This window comes from Polypterus senegalus, chromosome 1, assembly GCF_016835505.1.
Source record: "Polypterus senegalus isolate Bchr_013 chromosome 1, ASM1683550v1, whole genome shotgun sequence".
NCBI classification, from domain to species: Eukaryota; Metazoa; Chordata; class Cladistia; order Polypteriformes; family Polypteridae; genus Polypterus; species Polypterus senegalus.
Genome location: NC_053154.1, coordinates 2,464,030 through 2,483,053, shown reverse-complemented (window position 1 = coordinate 2,483,053; position 19,024 = coordinate 2,464,030). Strand labels below are relative to the sequence as shown.

Below are 19,024 nucleotides of genomic sequence, written 5' to 3'. Positions count from 1 at the left end.
GGCTGACCAAGAAAGACTTGCACTATGAATGTGATCTTTTTGTCTGCACTCGGGTATTTCTCTGGATCTCAAGACGTCTGCTGGTTGCTTTATGTGTGTGTTGAATGAGTATGCAGGCTTTCAAAACAACAGAAATAACAGCAAAGAAGAGAACACTTGGAAAATGGGACATAGGGAGTTCTCTTAATATGCAGGGAACTCTCTCAGTATCCACTTGTAACTCCATCTTTATGCAGAAGTGGGAGAGTCGCATGGCCACTAGGGCTGTTAATTAGCCCAACAACTTGATTGGAATCTTTTACATGAACAGTTTAAGCAGGCAACACGTTAAAGTAATAGAATGTGGTACCGTGTTTCCCCAAAAATAAGACAGTGTCTTATATTAATTTTAAGTCCAAAAAATGCACCAGGGCTTATTTTCGGGTAGGTCTTATTTTTATTGAAGTTCAAAAAAGTACAGTAAAGTACATTTATGCCTGTTCAACAATTATACGGTAAAAACTACAGTACTGGTATTTTAACGCCTATTCAACAATCAAACCAACATGTACAGTATTCATGTTCTACAAACTATTGTACGAGGGGGTACACAAAAAAATTTGCAATAGTGCCACATTGTACAGAGCACACATCTCCCCCGCCGCAGCAGGCAAGCACAGAACAACTTACTCTGAGATAGTGCCCAAAGTTTCAACCCCGTCTCCTGCCGTGCTCGATCCCTGCGGCCAGTGCACGGCCGCGAACCCCCGAAAAATGCCGCACCTCACCCCTTCCCAAACAAGAAAAGATTTTTCTCGCCTGAGAAAACGTGAAATGCAGCACCCCTCCCCAGCAGGAAACAAAAGCCCACAGCCGCACGCCAACCACAAAGAACGAGAAGAAGCAAAAAACGAGACTGAAAGCTGTTCCACACTCAACCACCGCAGCAGGAAAAACGTGCACCCCAAAAGCCCTGGCCAGCGCAGCGGTACTGGTATCACGGACTCTCTTGGGCACCCCCTCCTATGTTAACTGTGGTTTAGCAATCAACATGTATTCATGTTATACAAACTACCGTATGTTAACTGCTTCTACAATCATGTCGTCATCTTCTTCTAGAATATCATCAGAACTCTCCATATCTGAACCTGCAATTCCTTCCTGGATTTCTTTTGACTCCTTTAGAATTAATGGCCCCAATCTCTCATGTGCAGCAATACTGCTCTCCTTAAATAAACACTTCTTGTCCAGGTAACCTGCTTGTAGTGCATTGGCAGCACAGCTTTCAGCCATTTTAATCCCATGAATTCTTCACCCAAGTCACCACCTCTTGCAGCTTAGGCTTCACAAAGTTCCCCCGTTGATTTCTATCCATTCTGTTTTCTATGTAATCACTGACTTCTGTTCGCAAATGGTCCATGAATGGCTTGTTTATTGCAATGTCAAGTGTAACCAGGGCAGCTTTTAGGCTAAATACGGCAGCTCTCAGGACAGATGCAAAAATGGTGGATTAGCGGTACGTCTTATTTTTGGGTTAGGGCTTATATTAGCAGTACATCAGAAACTACTGCTAGGTCTTACTTTCAGGGAAACACGGTATTATCTGCATTTAAACCTTTTGTTACAGTATTTTTTGCTTTAATAACAGAGTATCTTTTACAATTAAGTTGTTTGGAGCGTCAACCTAAAAGTTTCCTTTAAGGGTTAGGCAGGGTTAAGGACAGGACGATGGCTTCAGGCCTACAACAAGTAAATCCAACCTGTTAATGCGCCAACACTTGAGGTCTGGAACTGTATGGTGAACCGAAGGTCACCACTTCCAAATCTCAAACCTCGCCCTGGATATTCGCCCCAGGCCTCGCTCTAGACACTGGCACCATGATTACATTTATTATTTATGAATTTAGCAGATGCTTTGCTCCAAAACAACAAACAGACAGGGTCAACGTGTAATAATAATTATATAACCATGTGTTTGGGATCCGTTTTGATAGAAGTGCTACAAAAGACAAAGTTACAGAAATTGGTAAAAGGAAGTGAGCTGTGATCTAGGCCTTAAGGGTGAGAAGCCATTAAATCAATCAAATAAAAACACACGTGACTAGTCAGCCTTACCTAAGCTACAAAAGAACATGACATTAAGACCATCAGCTAGTGCTGGGCGGTATGACTAAAATTCTATATCACGGTATTTTCCAAAATTACTGGTATTTGACGGTATTTTTCCCCCATACATGAGTTTTCACTCCAATTACTGCAGTAGACTGGCCAAGAATGACCTGTTCCACTGTCATGAGAATCGCACATTGTGCAAACAAAACATTTTAATGTGCACACAAGTATTAATACAGGCTTGCATGGCTCCATAAAGTGGTAGTTTTCAAGGAGGGGGGCACGAATGAAGGAATCACATTGCATGACAGTTGCAGTCAAAATATAGAACCTTTTTATTGAACAAATGTTGCAAACAACTTAAACTAAAATTTTGACAACATATTGTCAACCATCCAAAGAGGCATTAGTAAAATATCCAGAGGTGCTTTTCAAAAGTTGTATCGCACTAAACATGTCTTAGAAAAGGAATAAATAGTAAACATTTTTTGTAAACTAACTACACTTTCTGTTAATGTTAACAATCTCTGTCCACTGACACGTTAAAAGTGACTTTTTAAACAGCTTTACCATCATTAAACTGCAAAATATTTAAACTAATCTATACTAATAAAAGGCAAAGCCCTGACTGGACTGACTGACTCACTCATCACTAATTCTGCAACGTCCCGTGCAGGTAGAAGGCTGAAATTTCTCAGGCTCATTCCTTACACCTTACTTACAAAAGTTAGGCAGGTTTCATTTCGAAATTATACGCGTAACGGTCATTACTGGAACCTACTTTCGTCCATATATACGGCCATAGCCAGCAGCTTAGTCGCCATGGGAGGCGGAGTTGTATCCCTCATCATCACGCCTCCCACGTAATTGAGTGCCAGCCCATATAAGGTAAATATTCGCGGGTGAAGGACTGTGCTTAGCATATTCATAAGTGCAGCTACTGCAGAAACCCTCTGACGCTGAACAAGCCTTTGTACACATATCAACAGGAAAGCAAGGTGTAAAGCTTAAGTTTAAATTACGTTCATAGACACGCTGCCGCTAAATATTCGCAGGCAAATCTTAATACGGGGAACGCCAATTAAACATCTTAGATTCATGAGTTCCGATTTGGGTAGTGATCACTTCGATGAATGAAACCTGTTCAAAAAACGCATTACACAATTGAGAAGGCAGCAAAAGAATATGAAGCGAGTGACGCATACAAGCATATTCATAAGTGCAGCTACTGCGGAAACAAAGCACGGTGTAAACCTTAAGTTTAAATTAAGTTCATTGACACGCTGCCGCTGGCGTTTGCCATGCCTACGACGAATACGATATTCACGAGATACAACTTTAATGAGAAGACGGAGGGTATAAAGCCTTGATGCTAAAGTCCTGGAGAGGTCATGGAGAACATGGAAGGACGAGTTCAGATTATACACAGAACTTGCAATGCCAGAGGCAGAGGAAAACACTAAGGTCAGATTATTCTGTTATCTTATTGGAGAGAGCAGCAGAGAATTGTGTCAGGCGCTGACCAGTGATGCAAGACCTGGGGCCTCATGTATAAACGGTGCGTACGCACAGAAATGTTGTGTAAGAACTTTTCCACGTTCAAATCGCGATGTATAAAACCTACACTTGGCGTAAAGCCACGCACTTTTCCACGGTACCTCATACCTTGTCGTACGCAAGTTCTCCGCTCGGTTTTGCAGACTGGCGGCACCCAGCGTCAAAGCAATGCTACTGTTCCTGTGTGGTTACTCTTTTATTTTCCTGACGCGGCTTTATAAATACACCGAAACTAACCGCATATTGTTTATTAGTGTAATGCATCGGATTGTAATTAACTTGTAACAATATAATGGTTCAGGGAACAGCCATAGTATTCCAAATACCATAACTGCTTTAGCGTTGTTACTCTCACTGCACCTTCTTCTTTCAGCTCCTCCCGTTAGGAGTTGCCACAGCAGATCATCTTTTTCCATATTACTCTCACTGCAGCACTCGGAGTATTTATATCACTGTATCCGAGTGTGAATCACAGCATTAGCTGATCGGAAAGAGAAATATCGGTATACAGCTTTAAGGACACGCTGTCTTTGCCACGGCAAAACGTTTTAAAGCCTTTCCTGTACGGACCTCGCGGTTCACAAACAGTTTCATCCCAAGAACTTTAAATGCACTCAATCAATTGCTCCTTGTAGAACTGTTAGGACTTATAAGTACAATCACCCCACTGTAAACTTACAGTACAGTTATAATATCACACAACCTGAGCCACTTTATAAAGCGCGTATTTACATATGATGACGATATCATTTTTAAGGTGAAATGCAGCAAAATATGTTTATTATATTATACAGATAAAACTTTAACTTCATTTAAATAATCTATATTCTTCACTGGGAGTGTCATGAAGGATAGAATAATTAAACATGTACTACGAAGATATTTCAATGTTCTTTAAACGTTTTGAAGAATCGGCGCTAAGCTTACAGATGGCTTAACGTTTATTACAGAGCTGATTGTATGGCGATCGGTTACTTGGGGAAAGAAAAGAACCGACTGCAGTGACGGCTACGCCAATATATATTAAATATAAAACAGAAAGAGAAAATAACAACACAGCTAAAAACGCAGCGACAAATTTCGGCAAAAGTTAAATGCTTGTGTCATGAGCACGAGGCGGCTGTGCAGTGTCTGCAACGGATGTGGCCATCCACCGTGCATAAGCTACCTCACTAACATTGGCGGGCGAAGGAGCCACCGATTCTTCCTCTGCCCAGTGCCACCACAAGCCTAGAGCCTCCCCTGAGTACTGCTGCAATAAATTATTTCATCGACGTGAAACATGTTTAATAACGTGCTTTAACTCCTATCATCATGAAAATGACATCACGTATACATCTCAGTATTTTAGTTATTCAGAGAGCTGTAATATCACGAATGTAATGATCTGTGTCCAGTTGGAGGAAGAGAGCGGTTTAAGAAGCAAGTAGTGATTCACACACACAGAGCACATAGAAGATCAAATACAAAACAAAGCATTTAACGTGCTACTTTAATTACGATGTGATTTGAGAAACTGGTTAATTAAACGATTTTAAGATGAAGTTTATGATGTTCTACTAAATGACAAAATAAACTACGTGATTAAAGTGGAAATGCCGAGATTGAAGTTGACATTTCGTGATTTTTCCCCACTGTGTGGCTTTTTTCTCTGTACCCTAATAAGCTTTCATATGACACTCAGACAGTGGGGTACAACTCGGCTTTTCACGGCGACTTTGATGTGTGACTTCTTTTTTATTTCCAGCACTGTGCGATTTTGTGAATGTGAGCTTTCAAGTTTCTCCAACACGCTATGTCACTCGATCAACTTCCTTTTGTTGATTATACCACGGTTTATTTGAACAAATAGTATGTTTTTCTTTGCCTCCACTTGGTATTCGCTGAAATTCTTATATTTTCCCCCGTGCTTTTCCCATTGTCTTTTCACAGAAGGCTGCACTTAAGGGCGATTTATATTGATTTGCATATTCAAAGAGGCGTAATTCTGGGAGGAGTTGGGGCGTTACATAAAGCGTGCGGCGTTAGTTGTCACGCTGATCGGGATTTATGTAGCGGAAGAACGTGGAAGTTGGAGTACACACAGATTCCTGCATCTGGATTTTTCTGTGCGTAAGGACATTTCAGCTTTTGTGCTTATGCCATGTTATAGTGCGAGTTCTACGCACGGCGTTATACATGAGGCCCCTGATGAGTTAACCATGAGCTTGACGATACGTAAATTTGATGAACATTACAACTGAAAAAAAACGAAACTGTAGAGAGGTTCAGATTTTTTTTCAAGAAATCAGGCAAGGGGAGAAAATATAGACAACTACATCACAGATCTGAGAGTGTTAGCAGGCACATGCAATTTTGGGGAGATTAAAAGTTCCCTTATATGTGACCGAATTGTGTGCGGAACCAGTGATGCAAGTTAGCAACAAAGATTACTGAGAGAAGACAATCTGACTTTAGAGAGGTGCATACAAATATATAGAAGCACAGAACTGTCGAAGGAGAACAGCAGAACAGTCACACAGGCTTCCCTATTCTATACTTCTCCCAGCGTGTCTCTCTAAACCCTCCGTGCGGGAACATTATCATAAGACTTAATCTTATTGTTACACCTTCTACGTGCACCCAACTGTCCTTATTACAAAGTCTTCCTTGCTTTACCGCTGGCTGCTTCATTCCATTCACCTTCCTAGCTCTTTATTTAAACAGTTTTCCTTCTCACTTTTCGGCTCCTTCGCTGTCTTCTCCCTTTTCGCTCAAAATACGCGCCTCCTTGCCTTTTTACAGTCAGCTCCCCTTACGTCAAACCATGGTACGTTTAGCACAAGTTAATGTCGGGAATGCCTGTTAAACATCTTAGATTCACGAGTAGCAATTTGGGCAGTGAACACTTTGATGAATGAAACCTCTTATCTTTACAACGGTTGACAAACACGGAATGTAACTTCAAAACAACACGTCCTCCAAATACGAACCTGATTGAAAGAAATAATGATAATCAAATCCTTGATGACAGCAACACTCATAACAGTCACAAAACAATTACATTGACAATCATGTTACATTATTTTTAAAATGTTTCCTTTTCTTTTTCATAAATTCTTTAATGCACTATTTCTCCACTGCAAAGCGCGGGTATTTTGCTAGTAAATAATAAAATAAATAGTGCAACTTCCAGTAATAATACTATTACTTCAAGACTTCACACCCAGCTACCTGGCACAGTATTCACCAAATAAAAATAAAATAAACCAAGTGCAACTTGGTGATGACATCTTTACCAACTGAACCATCATTAAGGCAAATTGCACTAATATGGACCTTGCTTCAAGCTAAACTGTATACATAAATAATAAAACTGCAACTTGCATTTATAATGAGTGGGTCTACAGCTTCAAAACAAAAAAAAAAAAAAAATTCCAGTTCACTGTGCCCGTCTTCGTGGGCACGATTGCACGACCGCGGGGAGTTGAGGAGGCGATTGGGGCGAGTCGCACCTGATCTCAATTGCTTCATCGGCTTACTGCGGCGTGTGAATAAGGCACTGCGCCATGGAGACGTATATTTAAGGGATTGGGAGAAGGAACAAAGAAAAGATAGAACACAAGGAGGTTAAAGAAGGGAAAAGGCAGCCATGTGAGACGATCCAGACACCAGGAAGGTGAAGGCAGCAAGAGCTGGGGCTCCGTGAGGGAGCGCAGGCTGAGGCGATCTAGGGGCTGGTTCACCCCACTGACTAAGCGTGTATGGCAGCAGCCAAGACAGGGGTTGGCAGAAAGCAGTTCGTGCTGCAAAGGCTCCGCCAGCAACGCCAATGAAGGGTGAGCTGTGGAGACAGAAGGTGGTGTGCTGCGATAGGGCGAGGGGAAGGACTGCATTTTAACGGATTTATTTATTATGGATTTTATCCCCACGTTTCACTGGTTTTAAGGATTTGCTATTTGGGCACTGTATTTTTCTGAACACTGCACAACAGACACTTTTGGTTTTACTTTTGACCGTTTTTAACAAAAGCACTTAAGCACTTTCCACCATCCCCTGGCATGAATGAAATTTCTCAGCTCATCTCGGTCATAACTATCGATGGTGTTGCTTCAACAGACTCCCATATGAGAAGAGGGAGTCTGTAGGGGACCAGCATCGTCACACTATTACACTGTACTGAAAAAAGAAAAAAAACCAAGTACAACTTGGCTTGTAGTATTATCCAGTAGTATAGAAACAGTATTCACACATTTGAACATAATGGTCCACATCCGACCTTTTAAAACCAAAGTATCTTCAGACAACAGACATGGCTCCTTTTTTCGGCAAAAGTTCTTCTGTGTCATCACATTCAACTTTATCGTCTGCTTCAGCTTCTGTTTAGGAATGTTCTCTGTCCATTTTCACCGTTCAATACCTTCACTAATGCATGTTACTCCGTTGCATGCTTGTTTAGTGCCGCAGCAGTGAAAAAGGACCCCCCTTAAACGGTTTCAACGCTGTGTCACGTTCCGAACATTGTTTAGGCTATTTAAACCGGTGTTGCGGTATAAGAAAAATCCATACCATAAGAAAAATTAAAAAACGTTTTTGGTATGAACCAGTCCCAGCACTAAGTCAGGGGTTTTATTTTTTTTCTCTACTTTGCGATTACATCCAAAAATAATAATGCAACAATAATAAGTTCTGATATCAGAAAGGAAACAGAGAGAAAAAACAAAACACTTTGCGCGTGCTATAGTACTTGATTTCTTCTTCTTTCGACTGTTCCCATTAGGGGTTGCCACAGCTAAACATTTTTCCATATTTTCATGTCCTCTATCGATGATCTTAATGTTATATTATTTATTTTTCACTATATTTATTGAACTTCTATATAAATCCAGATTTCCTTGGGGAACAAATAAATAAATATCTAATAAATAAATAAAAAAAGTATATAAAAAAATGATATAGATAGAAAGATATGAAAGGCGCTATATAAATTAATAGATAGATGTCACTATATAACAGATAGAAAGGCACTGTATAATAGATAGATAAATAGACAGACCTATACAAAGTGAAGTTCACTGAATGATTGACTCATTTATTTAAATAACTATACAAAAATGGCAGGGTGGTACATCATGACCAACAGGTCTCTAAAAAGATCCATTTCAAAATATCAATATTCAGGGGTTAAAAATACCTCCTACAATATAAAAGTAGAAAAAGAAAAACCCACAGGCAACGCTTTCTTTTGTCTCTTGATATTTGTTGGGAAATAAAGCTGTAACAAATGACGTATACTTAGGCACCACATGCTTTTATGCTTCAGCTGTGACTGCATGGAGAAACAGGACATACAGTGAAAAATAACAATACATTTTATTTATTCGTAAGCACCTTTCTAAATACTCAAGGACAACGAACAATAGATAAAGCACACATTATAAACAAAACTAAAATACTAAATTTACATTTTTTTTTTAGTTCATACAAAAGAACACCACAAGTGAAACAGCACCACTGGACAAGCAGTACAAGAGAAATGAAGCTTCCAGCAAGCAAAAAGGGGCATCTGCCCTTCACAGGATATACAGACAAAGTGGTGAGCTGCATGAAAAATAAGATGTGAAACTGATGAAGTTAGGTGAAGCTCAAAAACACATCATGTGGGCAGCAAGTGGCCTCCTTGGGTACACACAGGACTCCCTATTCATTTGGCTTCTTACTCCTCACAATGCATTATAAAGTACATATCAATTCAAGATGGCTTGGACAGTCAAGTGATCTTAATTACATAAACTTCAAAGAGCAGGGGGGTCGGCAAAGTGGTGACAAAATACACGCAATACTGAAGAGAACCAAAGCAGCGCCGACCCCAATTGCAAGTCAGACCAAAACGTGCCCTACATTCCACTTTGTAAAGCAGAATGAGGGAATGGCCAGTACAGCATACCAGCCCACGTCAAGCCTCACGTTCAACACAAGCTGGAAGTGACGGAATGCCGTGGTCAGTTTAAATGCCCGAGCAGCTCAGTAAAGGGGTCTCCCGTGGACGGAGCACAGAGGAGGTGGGCTGCGTATTTAATTCACATTATTATTTATTTTTCCCTGGTTTTATCTGAAAGACCTTAAAATGTTCAGTTCATCACGAGCCACATAAATGTGCAACCTGTAAATGTTAAAGCTGTATGTAATAAGTTAGAGGAACTTGTAATTCAGCTTATATATTACACTTGATCTAAACCCTCCAAAACATGACAACAGTGCAAGATTACAAACCATTACATTCTCCACTATGCAATTAAAATTAATCATATCTACAGTACATTTTTTTTAAAACAATTGACAAAAGGAGATGAGACAGAATAATAAAGTCTGGTGGAGAACTTTAACAAGTGTATGCCATTTCTGGGTTTTGAATTTTACTGTACCAGAGCCTCTATATCTGGTCACACACACACACACACACACACACACACACACACACAGGTCAAATCCTGTTATAACAAATACTGAAGTAATGACATTTTCAGAATAATGAATTGCTCTGAACCTTAGCGGTCTCAATATGGCCACAGATCTCCCAAGCTGTACTTTTGGTTCGGCTGATAGCGACTGGCATCTGTCTCATTACACCAGGTTAGTTGTCCTTCGTTCACTTCATTTTTTGGACAATGATTGAACATTACCACTGTTACATCCCTACAGAAGATGGCAAGCTCCCAAATCAGCCGGGTGGTCTGATGAAGACAGTCAATTGACAGACTGTCTGAATATTCACTGCTGAAGCAGCACCTGAGCTCCTGCCCTCTCACGATCACACACCCCTGATGGATCAGATGCATCCTTCACATTAGGCCAGTGTCCTATTGGAGGCCATGTTGGGTGTATGAAGTTCTGCTGGAGGCAATCCCCGCCAACACAGGGCGCAAGGCAGGAAACAAACCCCGGGCAGGGCGCCAGCCCACCGCAGCCGGATACATTCCATGCATCCAAAATATCCTGCACAGTTTTTCCATTGGCCACCTAGAAATGATATTTGTTGGGTGTCATGACACTGCCTAGTGCACTTGCAACTGTCAGTGGGGGGCTACAAAGACACCCTACACTCAGTCTGCACTTCAATTGAAACAGAAATGAAATGGATCCCATTCCTACTGCTGCAATACCAAGATATTAACATTTCATTATAACTACAGCTGTTGTTCATGTCGTGTGTTTAACGTGTCTTTGGCAATTTATTTTCTTCCCCCCATTAATCCTATACCCAAGTTAGTGATTAAGAACTTATTAAATTATCATTACGGACATGTGGTAAATTTAGATAGATAGATATTTAATCCATGTTTACAACGGAAAAATGAAAGATTCACATAAGAAACATAAAACTTTTTGAAAAAGAAAGGACCATGTCGTAAATGACCATAAAGCGCCAGTTTAGCTTTAATCCAGTTAAGTGCTACAGATATTTTCAAACAATGTGACCCGGTGGCTTAGCGTAATTTCTCCCACATATCTCTGGAGGTGCAGTTTGGGGATGGATGTTAGTAATTTGCTGTGAACTAAATATGCTCCTAACTGAGCACTAGGATAACATTTAAAATAAGCTTTACTGGGGTTTATGTTCTATTATACCAATGCTAGGACTGACATCCTAAGAAATAACAAAGGCTTACAATAAAGAGCACTAAAATCTGCAAATTAAAATGAAGAGCACTGAACCCTTTCAGTTACCATCTCCACCTTGAATGGAGCAGTACTGACAGATGCAATATTCTTTTCCTCCTTGCTCAAGGCAATAGATTACAGACTTATTTTGATCACCATCTTGGGATTTGTATCTCTATTAGTCGTAAGGCGTTACATGTTATAATAAGTGGCAACATATCATATTAGTTTTTTATCATCATTTTCTATGTAACGAGTAAGGTGCATCTGTACTTTTAAAACTAACACTCCATAAAACTGCTGGAAGCGTTAGTAAGGAGAATTGGGGTTCAGGCCCCAGCCCAAAGACATGCAGAGGGTTTGTTGAATTGCCGATTCCCCTGGCTTGGGGCGGGTGTATGTGTGTTAGACCTACGATGTCCCTGCCTTGCTCCAGCTGCCCCACGACCCTGCTCAGAGCGGAGCACATTTAGAAACATGGCAGGTTGCGTTTCAACAGTTCGGATAACCTGTCTGGCTATTTAAATACCCTACTCGGCATTACACCGTCTTGGTCACTAGGGGGCACGCTTCATTTTCACTGTACATCTCCATGGTGCTAAACTACTGCTACACCACAATATATTTTTGCATTACTAAGATTTTTTTGTAAGTAACATTTCTACCTCCTCTTGCAGCTGCTCCTCTTAGGCAATTTGAGAATAAAAGCCGCGCCAATTCCATAATTCTCGATCATGTTACAGAACTCCTTTCCTATCCGCTTGCCCATTTTGAGGTTTACAAGACTAAGCCTGCACGGCACATTCGATATCTGGAAATGGCAAAGGTGCGCTTCAGCAGCTCTTAAAGCAGACGGGTTACGAGACTTCATCGAAGATTCCTCCGATAAACGAAAAGCAACTATAATAACCAATAATTTGGTGATAAAAAAGCTGCATAAGAGGTTCACCGGTGAACAGCTCAGAACAGCTCGGTGCTTTAGCATTCAAGCTCCTTCACAAAACAATCCAACCTTCTGCCTCGGTTGCCAGAGCTGCAGTGAGATAAGGCCGTCGCCGGCGCCATTTTAAGCTATTCACATTTGTTACGTTCGTCACGGTTTACCACTCACCCCCCGTGCTGCGTCCCTTCTACCGACATCGATGCCACTGGCGAGTACAGCTCTTGAATGGTATCTCCTTCAAATCTCAGTGAAGACGCGGCACATTCCAACACCGAGACGCTCCAGTTTATGTCAATAATCGAGCGGGATGTCGGCAACTTCCGGCGTAAGCGCCGAGCGCGTGACGTCAGGTGGTAGGCGTGGGCGGAAGTTGTCACGGGACGGGGTGGAGCGGAGATAAAAGTATGTGTTAGGGGGTGCCGTGCACGGCGGGATAAGTGTCAATCAAATTCCGCTTCAGCGAATCATGTTGCTGCCAGTATAAATCATTCAACTGTTAACGTATCCAATTACGGACTGCCTGAGGTTGCCTATCAAATGTAACTTCAGCCTGCGTCTTCGCGTCTCTCTATTCGCGTTCCAACCTGCATCGCGCTTCTGCCTAATCTGAGGTTTGTTTTTGCCATTGCATTAACCGACAACACAGGTTTGTCTTTTTACAAGGTACAAGTAAGTTTGCTTCAAAAGTAAAACGATTCAAATTAAATGAAGCAAAAAGAAAACAAATACGTCTGCCTTAGCTAAAAAGATAGCAGTCACAATGAGGCATTCTGCTAGCGTGTTGCTTCTTTACAAACTTCAGCTAAAGGTTTTGTTGTCTGTTAGTGTGGCACAGAGAGGATGGGTAACATTGTTCACAATGACATTCAATTTTGTTTGAATTCCCCCCTTTGCTGCTACCTGCAGGGGTCCGGAGTGTGTTCCATAACTGAGCCTGCCTTATTATTCAGTGTGTTGATTTCGATAGATAGATGGATAGATACTTTATTAATCCCAAGGGGAAATTCACAAACTCCAGCAGCAGCATACTGATAAAGAACAATATTAAATTAAAGAGTGATAACAATGCAGGTGTAACAGACAATAACTTTGTATAATGTTAACGTTTACCCCCCCGAGTCGCATAGTGTGGGGTCTCCTCAGTCTGTCAGTGGAGCAGGATGGTGACAGCAGTCTGTCGCTGAAGGTGCTCCTCTGTCTGGAGATGATCCTGTTCAGTTGATTCTCCATGATTGACAGGAGTCTGCTCAGCGCCCGTCGCTCTGCCACGGATGTCAAACTGTCCAGCTCTGTGCCTACAATAGAGCCTGCCTTCCTCACCAGTTTGTCCAGGCGTGAGGTGTCCCTCTTCTTTATGCTGCCTCCCCACCGTATAGAAAAGGGCGCTCGCCACAACCGTCTGGTCGAACATCTGCAGCATCTTATTGCAGATGTTGAAGGACGCCAGCCTTCTAATGAAGTATAGTCGGCTCTGTCCTCTCTTTCACAGATCATCAGTATTGACAGTCCAGTCCAGTTTGTCATCCAGCTGCACTCCCAGGTATTTATAGGTCTGTACCCTCTGCACAGTCACCCCTGATGATCACGAGGTCCATGAGGGGCCTGGTCCTCCTAAAATCCACCACCAGCTCCTTGGTCTTGCTGGTGTTCAGGTGTAGGTGGTTTGAGTCGCACCATTTAACAAAGTCCTTGATTAGGTTCCTGTACTCCTCCTCCTGCCCACTCCTGATGCAGCCCACCATAGCAGTGTTGTCAGTGAACTTTTGCACGTGGCAGGACTCCGAGTTGTATTGGAAGTCCGATGTATGTTGGCTGAACAGGACCGGAGAAAGTCCAGTCCCCTGCGGCGCTCCTGTGCTGCTGACCACAATGTCAGACCTGCAGTTACCAAGACACACATACTGAGGTTTGTCTGTAAGATAGTCCACGATCCAGGCCACCAGGTGTGAATCTACTGCCATCTCTGTCAGCTTGTCCCTAAGGAGCAGAGGTTGGATGGTTTTATGGGCCTCTCTTGACACCACAGCATAGAAAATCACACTGGCCATGACAGAGTTACACATCATGTAAAGGATGTCATTACCCGCATTAAAGGAGCACAGTCAACTCTTTCTTCTCAAGTTCCTCTGTGTTACAAGACCTGTCCAACACTGATGTGATCCCCCCAAGTACTTGCAGAAGTGGACCACCTGCACACCCACTCCCTGAATTGTGGCCGGGCGTAGAGGCTCGTTGGTGCGGTGAAAGTCAAAAAGCAGTTCCCTGGTTTTGTTCATGTTGAGTTGCTGACAATTCTCAAAGCTACCCCCTGATTTCTCTCCACTGTCTCACCCCCCCCCTTATAAATACCCCCATAAGTGCAGAATCATCTGAGAATTTCCACAAGTGACCTGACCTGCTGTTATATTTGTAGTCTGAGGCGTACAGGCCAAGACAATAGGAGACGGGGCTATTCCACATCAGAGACCCCGTCCTTGAGCCTCACAAGCTGCAGTCCGCCTGACACATACTGTACTCTGTTAAAGTTCTCCATACGGGGGGTCTTCACATTCTACTTTGGTCTGTGTGTTGATCTCCAACTTCACTGTCTTTTTGTGGCATTGTGGGCATCAGTAGCGAATGATCCGGCGGAAGGTGTGCCAGCGAGAGGAGGAGTTGGTCGGCCCTCACACAGCTGAGCCTCCTAACACTAATATGAGGAGAGGTCTGAGCTCGTAACCAAAGGCACCTGTTCATGTTATGCGTCTGATCATAATCTGGTGGCAAAATGTGACACTCACAAAGAATGTCATACCAAAAACATAAGTAAAGTTTGTACGCTTTTGGTCATAAATGCTTATTTATTTGCTGTAATAAATCAATAGAACAGGAACTCGCCCTGAAAGGCATGTCCGACAGATGGTTTTGCTGTGACACAGAAGCGGGAAGGGAACTCCTCTAAGGTGAGGCAGGTTAGTACGTTATTATTAAGAGCGTCTCAGCTCCTCGACTCGTATCTTCATCAGTGTGATACATTAACGACCCTCCACGTTTTCAGGTTGAGCCACGTGAATATGAAATATCGCTCAGCACTGTAAACCAGTCTCATCATTTCACTTGGATTGTAAGTACCACTGACACTTTGGGAAGGCAGGTGAGGTGAAGGGATGAGCAGCACCAAAACTCCAAATCAGTGAACTTTGCTAATCCTGTACGCTGACTGCGCGTGAAACTCTCCTCTCTTCTGCGCTTACAGGGTTGAAACTAAAGATGTCTATTGCTAGTTTCAGTTAAGTGGTGCTGCTCATAAAATATTGAAATCAAAGATTTGTGTTTATATCCAACTTCATTTTCAACTTTGAGGCCCTTTGTCTTTTAGTTGCAGTCTTGTAAAACTATACAAGTTACTTGTGCTTTTTAAATACGTATATTGTCATAAATACAACAAAAAAAAAGGTCTGAGGCAGCCACCTATATGTTGTCGCTAGCTGCAATGGATCATTTTTTGGTACAGAATTGTACAGGTTCTGAACTGATTGATGGCGGCTTTAAAGGAGAGCGGAGGACGTGATGTCATCCATGGGGTCGGAACCGGAAGTGACGTCATCAGTGGAGCCAGAGACGGAAGTGATGTCATCGGGATTTCCCGTAACTGGTCTGCAGAGAGGTGAGAGAAACAGTCTGTGCACTCTGCCATAGGCATACTGTAGATAGATAGACGCCACATTCACTGTGCTGCCCAATACGTCAGCGCGTCCGCCATATTGCAAGTGGTAAAAGTGCCATTTAAATTAATGAAGGTAGACGTGGAAACTGGGTTTTCTGATGAAAAACATAACGTTTAAAACAGTCTAATTTACATACAACAGATTTTGGTGAATCGTTTAAATGCAATTATTTATATCCATTTATGCACTAATAATGGCAATTATTAAATATTATTATTAAATAATTCCTCCCATATAAGTAACATTTCCCAAACTGCCTTCTTCCATCTCCTAAACATTTCTAGACTTCATCCTGTTCTTACCCAACACAGTACTGCAGTATCGGTTAATTCCCGAGTCACCTCACGTATAGATTACTGTAATGCTATTCTATCTGGCATCCCACAAAAACGTATCCATCGCTAGCAACTTCTTCAAAATTCTGCTGCCAGGATGATAACCTGCTGTTGTAAATCCACTGAACACATCACACCGACTCTCTCTCAGCGTCACTGGCTCGCTGTTCACTACTGAATACGATACTAAACACCGCTGTGAACATTTCAAGCTCTCCACACCTCACTGATCTCCTCCAGACTGGCACTCCTCTCCTCACTCAGATCCTCATCTGCAGCTCGACTTTCTGTGCCACACGTCAGACTCGGTGCTTTGGGAGCTCGAGCGTCTCTCCTGGTGCTTCTCTTCTCTTCCCTCTCATATTCGTCAGCTCGATTTGAAAACTGTCTTTAAAACGTATCTTTTCAAACTGGCATACCGATTGTGAATTTTGAACTGTTACTGCCAGTTATCTTTGTTTGTTTGCTAATTATTGCTTTTATTTTTATAATTCTCTTGTTTTAATTTGACTAATGATGTTTAATTTTATTGTAAGGTGACCTTGAGTGCTAAGAAAGGCTCCTATTAAATAAAATGTATTATTAGTATTCATCCATCCATTTTCTAACCCGCTGAATCCGAATACAGGCTCACGGGGGTCTGCTGGAGCCAATCCCAGCCAACACAGGGCACAAGGCAGGAACCAATCCCGGGCAGGGTGCCAACCCACTGCAGGACACACACAAACACCAAGCACACACCAGGGCCAATTTTAGAATCGCCAATCCACCGAACCTGCATGTCTTTGGATTGTGGGAGGAAACCCACGCAGACACGGGGAGAACATGCAAACTCCACGCAGGGAGGACCCAGGAAGCGAACCCTTAAGGGTCTCCTAACTGCGAGGCAGCAGCGCTACCACTGCGCCACTGTGCCGCCCTTATTATTATTATTATTATTAATTATTGAGACCAATGCCTGAAAGTCAAACTAGTAAGACTGCGACTGACAGTCTGGTCTTTCTTTTAACAATGAAATAATCCACTCAATGACAAAAAGAAACACTTTTATTGTACAGTATACAGATTCGCTTAATAATCTCTGAAAACGTTTCGCTCATTCCTCTCCCAATCTCTCTCTCTCACACACACACAATGTGGCTACTTAAATATATACAGGATAGGATCTCAAATCCTTGAAACAGAACTGTTCCCGTGTGTTGCCGCTCTGTAATTTGAGAGGATTCAGTCTGTCAATGTGGCGCAGCCTCAGTTTGTGAAGACAGACACAACTAAAGACATGAGCATGAAATGATGGCTGTCAATTTCAAACTGTGTTTCCAATCTCAGCCCCAACACACTGATTGATCACAGATACGCTGACGGCTTGTCCTCATGTCGACCGTCAGATAACACGCTCAGCTACTTTGCCCACCTTGACTGGACCCTCAGAAGGAATCATCAGACCTCCTTTGTTTTTTTAATGCCAGCGAGTGGTAGCTTTGATCATATGACGCCAGTACAGCGTCTGTTACCAAACTGGCACGGCACACGTCACAGGTCAGCTTTCTCCAAATCCCGTCTAAGGGCTACCTGACCTCCCACTGCTTCCTGAGGTGGATTTCTTTTGGAAACCTTTAGAGTTTAAGAAATGTTAACAGCTAACAACAATCTACATAGTTAGTGACTAAATACGTTTAGCCTAAACGTTGTGTGGAGGCTCACTTGAGCACATGAATGCATAGGTTTGCTAGCTTAGCCTGGCGTAGCTAAAGTTAAGATTATAAAACGGGATTTTCTAATGGCCAAATATAACCAAAACAAATGTTCAGCCTTACCTATGAAATGTAATCCCCTGGGATCTGGTTTGGAGCGTCCAGCGGTGTGTACAATCCCAAGCAGCACGTCTGAGGCATCTTTATCCATTACTTCACTCCACAGCACTGCCACTCGCAATATGGCGGCGACGTTGACGTACGATGCTGCTGGTCATGCGGCGTCTAGTAATTCTACGTCTATGCACCCTGCCACCTCCTGGTCTGCCATGGAATTGCACTCATTCAGACCCTTTAGCTGCCTCCCATGTGCAGGTGTGTGACGACATACATTAGCACTGTGATTTTTTCTTTTTGTTTGTTGGTTTCCCGGGCACTAGAAATGATTTTCAGTCCTGAAAAAGAGGCCACTCAGTTCTGGTGTGTAAATTAGAAGTAAATACACTTTGATGTAAAAGTAACTCAATGCTTATTATTTTTAGGTGAAGATTCCAAGACAAGACAAAAAGTGTGTAAGAGACGGCGGGGACACCCAAGACATGGGAAGATGGAGGAAAGCAGCTTCTTTAGGGTACTGCCTCCCCCAAACTGCTAGATGGCAGCTCCCCTGGATTACAGTGGTACTCTGGATTCCCACAGGGCATCATGGGACTTGGAGTTCTTTATCTCAACCCTGTTGGGTGCCGTGGGCTGTGGCCATCAGACCTTACTTTATCCGTTGTTACTTAGCATTGCCTAATCATATATTTCTTTCTTCATCTTGTAAAACACTTTGAGCTCCTTCATTTATAGGAAAACATGCGACAGAAATAAATGTTGTTGTTGTGGGTGCCACCAGGGGGTACTGTGACCAATGAGGAACTGTATGGCACAAGGTTTCCGCCTAACCTGGAAATGCTAGCAGGCCACGTGGGCGGAAGAGCAGAAGCACTTCCAATATAAAATGACTGGACCAACCTGACAGAAGGGAGCCAGAGTCGGGTGGAAGGTGGGCAA

At 42.5% G+C, this 19,024-nt stretch overlaps 1 protein-coding gene across 5 annotated transcripts in view; it reads right to left on the bottom strand.

Annotated features, from left to right (window-relative positions):
• khdc4 (KH domain containing 4, pre-mRNA splicing factor) overlaps window positions 1-12,587 on the bottom strand; it is a 37,497-nt gene extending 24,910 nt beyond the window's left edge. For all 5 annotated transcript variants that reach the window (XR_005632420.1, XM_039743343.1, XM_039743362.1 and 2 more), the window contains exon 1: window positions 12,401-12,587. Coding sequence is in view for 4 of the 5 variants with exons in the window: in XM_039743343.1 (XP_039599277.1) it covers window positions 12,401-12,429 (29 nt within the window). In the remaining variant the exon portion in view is untranslated. The remainder of the gene's footprint in view (window positions 1-12,400) is intronic.
• Window positions 12,588-19,024: the final 6,437 nt, after the last annotated feature.